A 13,903-nucleotide genomic window follows, 5' to 3' on the forward strand; every position below is an offset into this window, starting at 1 on the left:
AAACATTTAAAACCATTTGGAAACAATCTTATACGCAGTACTCAGTGGGTGAAGTACAGAAAAGCAGCAGCATAGGAAATGAAAGGATATGGCCCTAAATACCTGACAACGACATTATGAAAAAGACACTAATAATTAGTTTTATTACCATGTTGATACTGCAGAACCTCAGTAATGATGGCATGGCTTTGAAATTAATGACTTAAAAAAATTGGAGTGCAAATTATCGGGAAACCAGTCTGAATTAAAATCATCAGCCTCAAGAGAGTCTATAATAGATCGGAAAAAAGTAAACAAGGGACTAGGAAGACGAACCAGAGAAAGGCTCGAAAGTTTTGACTGCGAAACTGTTTTTAAACAAGTATACAGCAATGAAAAGTGCTGCCTGCCTGCGGCAGAGGTGGAGCACAGCTGGGGCTCCAGGCTCATCACTCATTGTCCTTTAGCTGCACAATTAAACCCTACGGTGCTGCTAACTTCACCCATTGTATCCGCAATTGTCTGGAACAAATAGACAGCTGGCGATTTGGAAACAACATATTTAGAATAAAGAATGTTGCCCGTGAACCTTAAAAGAAATCCACACGCAGAACAACGCGGTAGCGCCGCATCTCGGAGCGCAAGGCCAGCACGGGAAGTCGCTGGACGCCCCCCCGGCAGCTCCGGCACGGCTCGCCAGCCCCGAGGCACGAGCATCTCCTTACGGCATTTCCACAAGTCTCTCCGGAGTTCAGTACGTTACTGCCAGCGATCGCACGCGGCGATGGGAGCTCGGGGGAGGCAGGTCAGGCGCACGTCTACCCGGAGGCTGAGGACCTCGTAGCTGCTCTTCCTCTCCCAGCCAGCACCACCGCGATGAAGCTGTAACACTGCGGCTCAGCAGGAGCCCCCACCCCAAAAGCAGGGACATCCGCACCAGCTACTTGTTCACAACTAAGTCGTGTCCAGACAAACTAGGCAGGTTTGTCCTGGAACACGCATTTATCCCCTGTCTTAGAGACTTAGGGAGTGTCAGAGGAGTACATGGATTTGGACATCTAGGCACAAAGGAAAGAGGCTATTTGCTTTATGTAATACCATTATCGGTTAATTATTATATGTTGATACAACATCATAGGAACATCAGGCTATTACCACAGAGGGAAGGTAAGTCTCTCTGCTATGAAATTAGACAGACAGCAGCAGGAAAAAAAAAAAAAAAATCACAGCAAACAAAAGAGAAAGGAGGGAAAATATTTTCTTTCCTTGCATGAAGCTGACCATCCAGTTGTTTTACTCTATTTTTCTACATATCCTGTACCATCCTTCTGCCATGCATGTTGATGATTAAATGCACACAGGGAAGCAGACTTTCCCCTGCAATTTTAGGGGTGGAAAGCTTGCAAAGTAGAGTTACTTCTGAGGTGCAATTCCTCCCTGAGCAGAGGGAGGGACCTTCCTTGGGGCTGCAGCAGGCAACAGCAGCTTTGCACAGCACGACTGGCCTCCTCGCAATGGCTCCCCATGTTCCTTTCAAGCTCTCAAGGCTACGGGAACCCCTCTGCCAGGCAGAATGGATGAAAAAGCATGTCTGAACATGAGGCAAATTGCTAATTATTTGCAGACACTGTTATAGACCTTTGAACTATGTTAGTGGTTCTTTTCCTCAGAGCAGCACTTGACTTCTGAGCTGCAACAACGCTTTGGTAACGGGTTTGTAGGATTCCTACACTTCTGCAAGAAACAAAGGAAACCACAGAAAAAACACGCACAGAGTTTTCCTCTGTACAGGTGGATAGACAGAGGTAAGGAAGCCACCACTGAAATATGCAGTTCTTAAAATATTTATCTCCTCAGCAGGAGTAAAAGGAAACAGAACAGGACTTGCACCTGAGAAGTCCTGCAGAGATACCCAGGAGCAGTTAGGAATCCACAGCAAGAAAAAACAGATAAGGAGGCATCTTAATGAAACATCATTGGAAACAGAGCAATGGGTGATGGAGAGAACCAGACAGAAAATACGGGTTCACAACATGCTACTGCCACATGTCAAGAGCTCCCATCCTTCTCCACTTGAAAGCTCTTTGGAAATACTCTCCCTCCTTTCCCTTGCGCGGTTACAGAAGGGCAGAATTGGTCATGACCTCAGGACCTTTCCAGAGACTCCCAGACCTCGCTGAGGTCCATCTCCGACGTTGATCCTGAAGCCAGCCAGCAGCGAAGCACGCTCCAGAGGCAAATGTGCCGGCAGCAGCAGAACCCTGCTCCTTCCCCGAGCTACCTGCAGCAACCGAGCGTCGTCACGAGCCCCACAGCGAAGGGCAACCGCTGCTGCTGAGCATCCAGCGCCTTACGTACAGCAGTAAGGGACCCACACTGCAGTCTTTAAGGAGAAGTTCATAGATCTTGGCCTCATCGTGGATATTTTCCTGGCATTCTCTTTGGCTTCAACGAGGAGAACAGTAAATTCAAATACCTGGTGGGCAAAAGACTTCATGTTTCCCATCATATCTCAGGCACCAGCAGTGAAAAACACTCCACAATTATACCAGTTCAAATCAACCGTGAATATATGTTGTTCAAAAGGCTCGGGGTGGCGGTGGTGGGGTGTCAGAGCTTGAAATTAGTGCCTCACAACCAGAAATTCCTAGCTCAAGGGACAGAGCCCCTCTGGGAGGGGGGAAGAAAAAGACACACTTCTGTAAATATCAACCGACACCATAACCCCTTCGGAGAAATCAAAGGGTGTTATAACCATAGCAGCGTGCATACGAACAGCATGCGCATCTGAAAAACTGCAACTACTAGGTTAGCAAATTATTCTTCATTCCACATGAAGATAAAAGCCTGCTCATTACCTACAAACACTGTTATTCAGCATAAAAATCAGCCTCTGTAGTCAGCTCCTCATCTTCTGACAAACACGGTTTGTTATACAAATCAATTTGTATTCTTTAAAGCTGAATAGCAGATCCTCCATTATGCACAGATCCCTTCAATCAAGTTTTCTGACTGTTCTTCACATAAACAGTCACAGTGCTAAAAAAAATCTATTTCCAATTCAAAATTTTTAGCATGCTCTTACTGAAAGTGCAATTTAAATCAAGCTACATTTATCATAAATATTATACTTCTTGTAGCATCCCTGCCTGAAAACGACTATTCACATTTCTGACACAACGTATGCCTTTCTGGGACCTTGTGCATCCTGATCCCTCCCGACTAAACACAGGAGACTGAGGATAACAGAGATGCTTGGCTCCAGGCCAGCATTTAAATTTCAGTGCTAGATTTCCTGGAGGGGAAAAAAACTTTGTCAATAAGTAATCTGAGTAAATATTGTTTATTTTTAATCAGATGGTTCTTGCAGGCCATTAAGATGCAACAAGCAGTCTCAGATGCTCTTTCTGTATGTTGCCTTTGATTCTCAGAATATCTTGGTAAAATGAGAATATCATTAAAGGTTAATTATGAGCAACTTAAAGGTTACTTTTGCATATCTCACCTCCTGGACAAAAGATGCTTCCTCATTACCATACCAGAATATAAATTATGTCGTAAAGCATTTAAAATGCAACAAAGTTCTTGACTTTGTTACCGTTTAAAACAGTATGAACAAATACCGATTTTCTTGGTCCTCCTGCAGCCTTTACACATTACCCAGAAAAGGGCATCTCCAGAGTAGTCCCACAATGACGGTTAGAGCCTCCCTACTTCATGATACCCTCCAATGTGAAAGCACAAAATATGTAAAAACTATTAAGCAGTCTGGTTCCAGCCGTCAGGAGTCCCAAAACAAAACCTCTTCCGATGAGTTTTTCATCTTTTGTTCCCTTTAATGGGGACAGAAACAGCTACTATCTTATTCAGCTGAGAGGCCATTTAATTCCGACGGTACCTACCAAACAGGAGAACCCGCTCATCATACGCAGCCATCCCCAAAACCCTGAACAACCTCCTGCTCCCCATAATATTTGCTCTAGAAATCAGAGTCTGGTCAAATTCGAAGTGTCTGTTTTGTCCAAAAAGTAACACCACGTATCTTCGTTGACCATATCTATCCACAGAAAAGGCTTACCAAGCCTCACCGAAGGCAGACAGTAGCTTGGTGAATAATTTATCGCTGTATTATCAGATCATTGCTTTTTCTGATGATTCCACGTTTTCTAGGGTTCTCCGTTTCCAGGAGGAGGGGCTGGACCGCAAGACTGTTTCTCCAGGTCCACGCGGAGAAGGGAAGCCGGGGCGCCCTGGCGCGGGCTGCCCAGGGGCTGGAGAGCCGCCTTGCGCAGAGACAGGCAGGAGCGCGGGGCGGCTGCGGAGCGAGGGCCTGCGCACGCGGAGCCACCGGGCAGGGACGGGAACGGGGATCCGGCTCCGGACACAGCGGGGACACGGCCCTTACAGCTGCAACCGGGCAGATGTGGAGGTCAACTCACCTTGGACAACCATGAACAGTTGAACAAGCCTCTGTACCATGTACGAAGAGCGACCCGGAGGAGCACGGAAAACTCCTTTCTGCTTCACTCCAGGGAGGAACGAAACATCGGCATTTGCTCCAACTGGATCCTGTCATTAATGGATATGTAAACATTTTCCTTGCCTCTAAGTTTGTCTGTACGTCTTTAAGTGACGCAGCTCTCCTGAGCTACTAGTTAAATATTAAGAGAAACAGGCTCTAGTAGCGCAAGCTTTTACCTCCTGCCTAGCTGAATAATTCATGGGGAACATGTGAATGAAACGCTTGAAGAGATTGAACTGATCTGGGTCAGGCAACCTGATGGCTCCCAGCAATCCTGCTATTAGGTCACTTTAAAACAAAAGGGACAAGCTGTTAAAAGAATTAATTATTGGCTTCTCAACTCCCCTGGACCACGCTGGCTAAAAATCTATGCGAATCAATGCCCATTAAAACCATCTCAGTACAGTTTATCCTCTTCAGGAAAAAAAGAGTAGGAAATACTCAAAGCGTTAAGAAGAAAGGGTTAAGAGTCATGAAATCTTTAAAGTGTAAAAAGAGATGTGCCATATTTAGTGGGGATTATGTCAAGCAGCATCCCAAGCTAAAAAGATCTGACAGCACACACATTTCCTCTGATGGAAGGGAAAAAAGTTACATCAGACCTCAGACATACAAACAGAATTTCCAGCAACACAAGCAGAAAACCCAAAATTTCAAGATCATACATGGGTAAGGTTGACAGCCCTAAAAACTTTAGAAAGGATAAAATGTATGAGAAAATAAGGCCCTTTAAAATCTGCCATAGATGTTAAGGCAAGGTCCAAAGAGTATTTTTGTTTGCAATAACCAGAACAGGAGGGCAACAGAACTTCTGGAACTGACCCCAAATTTGGAACAGTCTTTCCACGGCATCTCGCGCATGCGGGCTTTGCCTCGCTCTGCGGCCGGAGCCTCAGGAACCACAGCTCGCGTCTGCAGCACCAAAACGTCCCAGCAGCAGCAGGCTCTCACGGTTCCTGAAGCACAATGTTGCAGAAACCCAGCTCTGCACGAAAAAAAAAATGCCAGCATGGCACCTCTTCAGGCCTGCATCGCAACGAGAAAGGATCCCGAAAACTCCCTTCCGAGCACGGACCCGCTGCAGCGGGAACATCAAGTTTAAGGGTCAGGAGAGCCCAGGTTTCTTCAACAGCTCACTCAAGAGCTATCAAAAATATGTGCTAAATTCCAGCAAAGGCCACTGTCTGTTTTATTACCCAGTCCAGGTGCGTTGTCAACACTTGTGTCTGACCTACCAGCCAAGTAGGTTGAGTTTAAAAGGATAATTTCGTTACGTATCTCTATAACCCAAGAGCTCATGCCTCTCTCCAAACTGCTGCAGTTGCAAGCAGTGAAAGCGAACAAACTACTGTGTTAACACCCTGTTTGTTGGCACCTCCTCCTTCCCCCTTTTTTAAAGTTTCTACAATATACATTAAAAAAAGCTATTTTTCCTTAAAAAAGAAAAATGCACAAAGCACATTGGAGAACTGAGCTTACAAGATAATGACCTAACACAATAAATTAATTCTAAAGCACAATTGTTTTCAATCTTCATTCAAAACCAACCTTAATCTCACTTTAATGACATAGGAAATGGAAATTTCCTTAATAAAATAAGTTATGAATATTTATTACCCTATTTTTTAAACCTGAAAATTGAACAATTTTACTATTACTTAATACAAAATTAATACACTGCAAAATTCTAAGATACTTTTAGAACCCCTAGCATGATAAAAATGATAGTAGAGATATCATGTAATTATGCAACATTATATATAGATATATATACACTGTACCTGAGCAAACAAGAAATATTCTATCAATACATAAGGCTATGACAAAAAAACAACCAAACTTTCAACACAAGTATAGTCTGGGAGTGAGAACCATCAAGATGGTAAGCCACATTTTCCAGCAAGTTGCCCAAGCTCCCCAAATTCCCTGAGACCTTGAAAATCAGTTTTAAGTATGATTCAAACTAAAATAAAAAAGTTGCAGCTAAGGGAATTCCAAGAGCAAGTACGTTCTTTGGACTAGAACGAAGGATAAGGAACAAAAACAGACGTATAAAAAAAGGAATCTTAGAAAGCAAATGAGATGAGTCTAAACATTTCAAATTGACAAAAGCACATTTAAACTCTTAAATCTGCTCTCGTAACAGAGATCCCCAAAAGAAGGTGATGCTTCCGAAAGCCTTCGTTAAAACACATCTCTGGTTCAACCCCCGTTGCCTTGCGGCAGACGTGCAAGAGGAAGGGGGAGAAGCCGGTGCGGTTCCTGAAGCATCGGAGCAAGAGAACTAGCGCCGCCTCCGAACGCGGAGCGGGGCAGCGCCTTCCCCGGCAATTCTCCCGTTTTGAACAACTCAACTTCAGACACGTCCCCGTCTAATCCGAGAGCCTGGCGACTGCTTGCTTAGTAACTACAAAGTTCTTCCTCTTTACGTACCGGCGCGCAACAAACCTGAGCTTTGCTCTCAAAGGGGAACGTTTGCATTTCTTCTCACTTCCACATCCCTACAGGCAGTTTTGTCGAAACAGAGATTTTATTGCGTTATCCTGCCATGCTCCCTCTAAATCTCGTTGAGGACTGCTACCCTCCGCTTCAGCCTAGGTACAAGCATGTATTTAACATAACAAATTGAATTTCATAGCAAATGTGAAAACTCCAGGGGCAGCAAAAAAATCACTGACAAAACAGGGAAAAAGAAACAACGATTGTTTTGAGTGCATTTTCAGTCAGAAAGAGTGATTTCTAACCAGTCAAATGTAATCCACATCCTCCGTTTCAGTGACCAACACCAGCAGAAGCTGAGATGAGTCCATGGTGGAATAGTCCTTTCCAAGGCAATCCATCAGTGATGGGAGCTGGACTCTTTTTCTGCTTTTCACTACCTTGGAGTTTCATTAGGACCTGGGCTGGGTTTAGCATCCCTGCAGTCTCAGCTTTCCAGTAGCTTTGGGAATTATCATCCGCACAATTTCCCATAAAAATCAACAAATCCTCTCTCCTCTGACCCAGCACCACGTCCTTTTACTACCACTCCACGAATTTAATTCTGGGCCTTCCCTCCCGAAAGGAAGGTGCCAGGAGTGCTGATCTTGCTCGAATTCTACGAGAACTTTTTCCCCCTCCTTCAGCATTGAGATGTTTCCATCCCCTGAGTTTTCCCAAAAGCAAAGAGCCCACGCAGGAGGGCTGGAGTGCATCTTTACACCCACGCGTACTGACTAGCTCGCTTAACCCCGACGGAGTTGTCGGCGCCCCGCGTTTCCTGGCCCAGCTCGCGCCGGCCCTCGCAGCCGCCCGAGGTCCGTGTCAGGCACCGAGCACGTTCCTCGCCGGCGGCTTGACGCAGCAGGAGCGCTCGCGGGCGAGACGCACCCTACCGTCCCTAACCGCGCTTCGCGGCGGAGCCGGGCCCTTCTTCCCCCCTTACGAGCTGGGTCCTGACAACTTCGTGATTTATTAGGTCAGAATTCATCAATAGGAAACACCGCACATCCCACTGCCCTTGTCTGTTAAGGGAAAAGCAAGGCTTGTTTTCCTTAAGCCAGGGAAATTAAAACGCTAAAAATAAACCAGTAGGTAGCAGAAGTAAAACTAAATTACCGCAAATAGATACTGACGGTGTATGTAAATTGCTATTGATTTGTATGAGTACACTGCAGCTGAACTTTTTTTTTTTTTAGTTCCAGGAATATTAATCACTGCCAAGTTTCACTGCCTAAAAACGGCATTTGGTTTCTTTCAGGGCTGAAAACCCACATTTGGGAATTTCCCCCGCCACCTCGCACGTTAGCGCTGAGGACAGCTCATCGCAGCGCCGGTTTCTTAGAGCATTTCCCAGGACACGTTCTGTGAGCAACAAAATGAAGTTTTGTATTTACTGCGCTGCTACGCGGAAGGCGGCGGGCGCTTTGCTCCCGCAGAGCGGCCGTGCCTGCGGCAGCCCCGCGGCTCAGGCTCACACCTTGCTTCCACACGCAAACCCTGCTCAGGGATGCGGCTTCCCCTCGTTGCAAGATCTACGCAGCCAATTCAAAGCCAAACCATATCTCAATCCACTAGGACTGCGGTAGTCTCGGTAAAATCCATCTCTTTGAAAATGTTCTGTTTTTCTAGCCTGCAGATGTTATTCTTCAAGATGTGAAGAAACTAAGTATTTACAGACTTGGGAAGAGATTCTTATTTGAGATAGATTATTTCTCCAGGAAGTCATGCATTCCTGAAAGCCTGATAAACATGCCTCAAAAATCATACCCGCCTGGGAAGACAAGATGGTTGATGGGTTGAATATCAGATTTCTGTATATTGCTCAGGGAAGAAAAGGAAAAGCCCTGTTTTCTTGCATGAAGCTTGCATCTCGCCAACAGTGAGCTCCGCCACTTTTGGGACTACCTGCTGAAGAAGCACATGCTGCCTGGGCCTCCCTTCGACCAAACACACTCTGCTCTGTGCTTACACAGCTCGCTTGGAAATGCCGCATCCTTCCATCCATCCCACTAGCTACAACAGCAGCTCAACGCCCCCTTCGTAAATACGGCCAACTCTGCATTTTGTAAAAGCAAAAAATGACGTTTGCCAGATTGTTTAAATGGGCCATGAAGCGAGTACGAAGCCTTGGCCACGAGGTCACACTCAGAACCGACAAGATGACCCGAGAGCTCGGCAGGCACCAGCTACGCAGAGCTGCATCCCGGCGCGTAGCAGCCGTCACCGCAGGGCGGCCAGGGAAAGGGTTATGCCTCAACAAGTCACTGTCTCAGTTTTCCCCAAATCCTTGCTTTTCCTGTATTTTAAAGCAGGCATTGTTCCTCCAGTCTCCACTACAGCCACGTTTCAGCAATATCTGCAGGATCCCACTAAACGACTGTTATAAATGCTGTATTTTTATTTTGCATCGCTGGACTTAAACTAAAAGCCCACCGTTACCTGCACGCCTGCACCTGCCAAAACACCGCAGATTTGGTGGCAGCAGCCCAGGCAGCGCTGCGGAGGCGCTAACAGCGCGTGTTCGAGCGCACTGCTCATCACAGGAGCTGTCGGACCACGCCGAGGGATGCATTTCCGCTCCTGTTATCTGCTACAACACAGCAGATCTGGAAAGCGATCGTGCAATAGAAACGTGAATGCTACTGGCAGTTAATACACGCGTCTGAAAGCGGCTGCTTTCCAGGCCTTCCCGGGGAGCAGCTGCAACAGGAAGAGCCGGGATTTCCCAGCCGTGCTCAGCCCCGCGCAGCCTGGAGCACCGGCTGTACTCGGGGCTCAGCTCCCCCCAAGGGCAGCAGCGATTTGCAGCCGCGATCGCCCTGGCTGCACCGCCGTGCCAGGAGCTCACGCACGGCTTTCAACCCCGGCGCTATCCCGCGCTACAAGATGGGGTTTGAACCCAACTCACGTGCTGACCTTCTGGGAATCTGCTTCTTGGGGATTTAGGTGCGATTCCTCTTTGTTTGTTGCTCTTATTGATTTTTGCTTTATAAAAGAGAGCAAGTAAGTAGTGCCATCACCCAAAAAGAGCGGTCAGCCTAACGCAGTGCAGGAAGAGGCAAATAACCCTGCAAACAGCTACAGGGAAGATTATATCCATCAACCGGGGGCAGCAACGTGACTTCATCCTCAATAATCAATAACCAAATGCCCGATCTTGCACAGAAATGGCGAGATCTGGTGCTCTGCAAGGCAAGTTTAAGCTCTTGTGTCTAAGGCTAAAACACCCAGGTTTCACTCCTAACCAAAAAACTGACCTTGCAGCCTCTGCTCATTGCAGAGTTATTTTAGCTGTCTGTGCTTTACTCGTGAAACAGGTGAAAATGCATGGGATAATCACAAGCATATTTTTAAAATACTCTAAAAAAATGAAAGACTGAAACTGATAATTACAGAAGGTACTTAGAAACAAGCAAGTAAAGCATCTTTATACAGCAGAATGTTTCTGAACCCTCATCATCGCACTGACAACCAGAATACTGTGGGTTATCTGACAAATTAACAAGTCACTAAACACTGTTACAAGAAAACATCAAGGTCAGTGCATTGCAAAGTATACTTGTTAATTTATGTTGATAAGCTGTACAGTTTGAAAGATTTAGGTATAATAGTATTCTGTAATATTATAGTGTTATTAGCATATTTTCAGTTAGAGTCATTCCACAAAAAGTTTCACAAAAAAAGCAATTTTAGGGACCTTTAAATGTTCTTATAGCTCCTTTGATGTCATTGCAATGGACATTGTAAGAGGATTCCTTTTCCATCTATGACCAAAACCATAACTGACTAGTACTGCGCTGTAAACAAACCTTATTATGAGAAAGACCAAGACATTTCGAGACTGCAGGCACATGGGTGTTACTTGAAACAAACTGTTCCATCTTTTGCCACCTTAGAGAGTAGGTTCAGTAATCTGAGGGGGTTTTTTTGTTTGTTTTCTTAAAAAACAAACTTCATACCCGGTAGGTCATATCACACTGAACCAGCTCAGTGACAGCTCCTTTGCATGAAGTCCTCAACTGGATTGCAATTAAATTATATCACCAATATTCAACATTCAAGGATCTTGCCCTGTAATATCCAAATTGCAGGAGAAGCAACCAAACATGAGATTGCAGTGTTCCATATTTACTAGGAATCCTTAGTGATATCAGGTTATACTCTTGAAAAGGAGTTTCAACCTATTTTTTTGGGGAGGGGGTTGTTGTTGTTGTTTATTTTTTATTTTTTCAGTGGCAAATATCCAACCAACATTTATATTTTTGTGCACAGAAATACGACTTGCCACACAGGCAACTTCCACCTCTTCTCCCCACTAACCCCGAACCGGGGCGCTCGCCTGCCCCACGATCCCTCTGCAGCCAGGCAGGAGCGAGGGGAGCACGGCGGGGCCTTCCCGAGCCTGCCGACAAACACCTCGTTTGTCCTGAAACGCCGTCCAACACTTCTTAGAGTTCCTTAATAAAATGATATATATAGTATGAACTGAGGAATCACTATTAAATGAATCGCTAAGTTGACTCTGTCAGTGGTCCAATTCATTTTTATTAATTTTCTAAAATGCAATTAGTAGCACCCACCGCAGCAAACAAAGAATGGGGAATTTTGCAGTTCAGTGCTGGATCGATGTTATTAATTCTTTAATACCATGAGCCCTAATTGTATGAACTCAGCATTTACTGCTCCAATTAATTTCAATATTAAAAAAAATATATCTATCAAAACTAACTCAGCTACTTAGGAAGGTCCTTGAACAGCCATCACAACTTTCCTTCTCCTGGGACATTATTTCTTTCAAGTGTAAACACACAGGAGGAGGGTATTGTAATATTAATAAAGAAAATTGTTATTTTCATGCATTGCCTTCAGCAAACCAAACTCGCTCTTAAAATCATAAACCACTACCGCAAACACATTTATAATCTGATATCTTTAATGATACCATGCATATCCCCTGACTATTTAATATACACGCTGACCACTTAATAGGCTTAGCTGGCAGAACTTCAGCAAGAAGATATTTTGCATTAATTCTGTAACTCAGATTACCAGGTCAGAAAAACAGCCTTTTCCAATATTATCATATTACCTGTTGTGCTGCAGCCGAGCAGTGGAGTGAAACAAAGCATTTACACACTCCAAAGGAAAAGAAAAAAAAGCGAGAACCCGTCATCAGGGGAAGAGATGCAGTCGAGGCCCTTTAACAACCATGGCAGCTTTGATACGTCTACCGGATCTTAAAGAACCGTGTGAGATAGCAACAGGGTCTCAAATTTCTTTTTTTCCAGACATTACAGACAACACAAGTAACGTTTTGAAAGAGGCCACAAAAGGTACAGAAGAGACTGGAAAAAATAACCTAAAACTAAACAGAAATTGTTTTGTCATGTTCCACGGAAAGCAGCCCTCCCCTGCTCTCCAGCTGCTCTTGCACTGCCCTCCTTCATCTCCGTCCGCTCTTCAGTTGTGAGCTATTAAACATTAATTTGTACTATTTGTTACGGTCAATAACAGCTCTTGTGTCTTGCTGTAATTTCTGCCCCTGCTAATTACAGAGAAATACGATGCCAAACCAAGCAACAAACTCCAGGACTCCTCATGCACCGAGTCTACACTACGTGCAGGGGACACGGGACAGGAAAACGCTCTCCGGCCTCGTTTTTATTCCTGCAGCAGCGAGTGACCTCCGTTTGCGAGCTAGGTGTGAAGCCCATCGCGCACCCCTGCTTTGGCACCCGCTCGGGTCTGCCAAGCTGAGCCCCCTTGACGCCCTCTGGGAAGCCTGCCAGCAGCCGGGACATGGGTTCGGAAAAAACCCACATTAGAAAACAAGAGTCGTTTTTTGCATCACTGACATGTACTGAAACTTCACGAGTCTTAACACAGTGGAAATGCCAGGAAAACATCTGCAGTCTAAACTTAATGTATCAGTTCCCACAGGGCTGGAGAAGTTAAACATTTATGGCAGTTAGAAGAATACATGACATTTACTGAATAATAAACTGCAGACATGTCTGTTAATTTGGCTTTTTGGGATCTCCTCGGCATGAGGCACTTAACCCCAACAAGAAAAACACCAACATGCAAACAGTCCCAGAGACTGCATTTTAAGCAGGCAAAGCACAAGGGAGGGTTGGGTGTGTGTGCGTGTGTGTTATTTATGTATTTAAAGTTCCTGGCTGTAGGGAGTATTGTCAAGATAAATAGCCTACAACCTCACTCAAAGTCTTTAAATCCATTCATCTGAAGGGATACAATTAAATGTTGAACAATCAGGTTAAAACTTTAGCCTGTCAAGATCGCAGCTGTTCTATTTTTAATCAATCTGATTTCATTCAATAAAATGCTCATTAAGTCAATTAATGAGACTTTGGTGTCACAAGCCATCAAGCATGACTTGAGTTTTCACTTCGTGGCCAATGAATTGATTAGCAAGTCAAGTAATCAGTGCAAATAAGTCAATGTACATTTTCACAGGCTGAATTATTAGCAATGTTACCTTGTTTTAGGGGAAGTTGTTAGCCATTCTTCATGCTTTTCAAATGTTATTAAATAAGCTGCAATTTCCTGAAAAAGAAAATGTAGAAAAAAGGCATTATTTTGCATGGCTGTTTTAGAAACTTGAAAATTTTAACAACAGAGAATTCTTCTAAATATCTTCACCGTAGAAAAAAGGAGCCACCATCCCCACCAAGTCTAATTTTAGGTCTGTCACTTAAATCTGTTTTTGAAGACTTGCCATACTATGACTTTGAAAGTTTTTCTGCTAAAACCAATTTATAATATGGACGATGTATTTCAGTCTCTGAACAGGGATCATGAAAAGCGGTTCCACAACATGCATGTTATCACAATTAAAAACACACAACTGCTTTCCCACTTTCATTCAGTCACACCACCCTATAACTGCAGAACCACACC

The 13,903-nt window shown here is 44.6% G+C and overlaps 1 protein-coding gene across 1 annotated transcript in view; it reads right to left on the bottom strand.

The window, feature by feature from the left end:
* CAMTA1 (calmodulin binding transcription activator 1) overlaps positions 1 to 13,903 on the bottom strand; it is a 490,798-nt gene that overhangs the window by 343,128 nt on the left and 133,767 nt on the right. Inside the window, exon 4 of the mRNA XM_026085647.1 lies at positions 13,482 to 13,549. Coding sequence (XP_025941432.1) covers positions 13,482 to 13,549 — 68 coding nt within the window. The remainder of the gene's footprint in view (positions 1 to 13,481; positions 13,550 to 13,903) is intronic.

This window comes from Apteryx rowi, unplaced genomic scaffold (genome assembly GCF_003343035.1).
Source record: "Apteryx rowi isolate R43461 unplaced genomic scaffold, aptRow1 scaffold_67, whole genome shotgun sequence".
In the NCBI taxonomy this organism is placed as follows: Eukaryota; Metazoa; Chordata; class Aves; order Apterygiformes; family Apterygidae; genus Apteryx; species Apteryx rowi.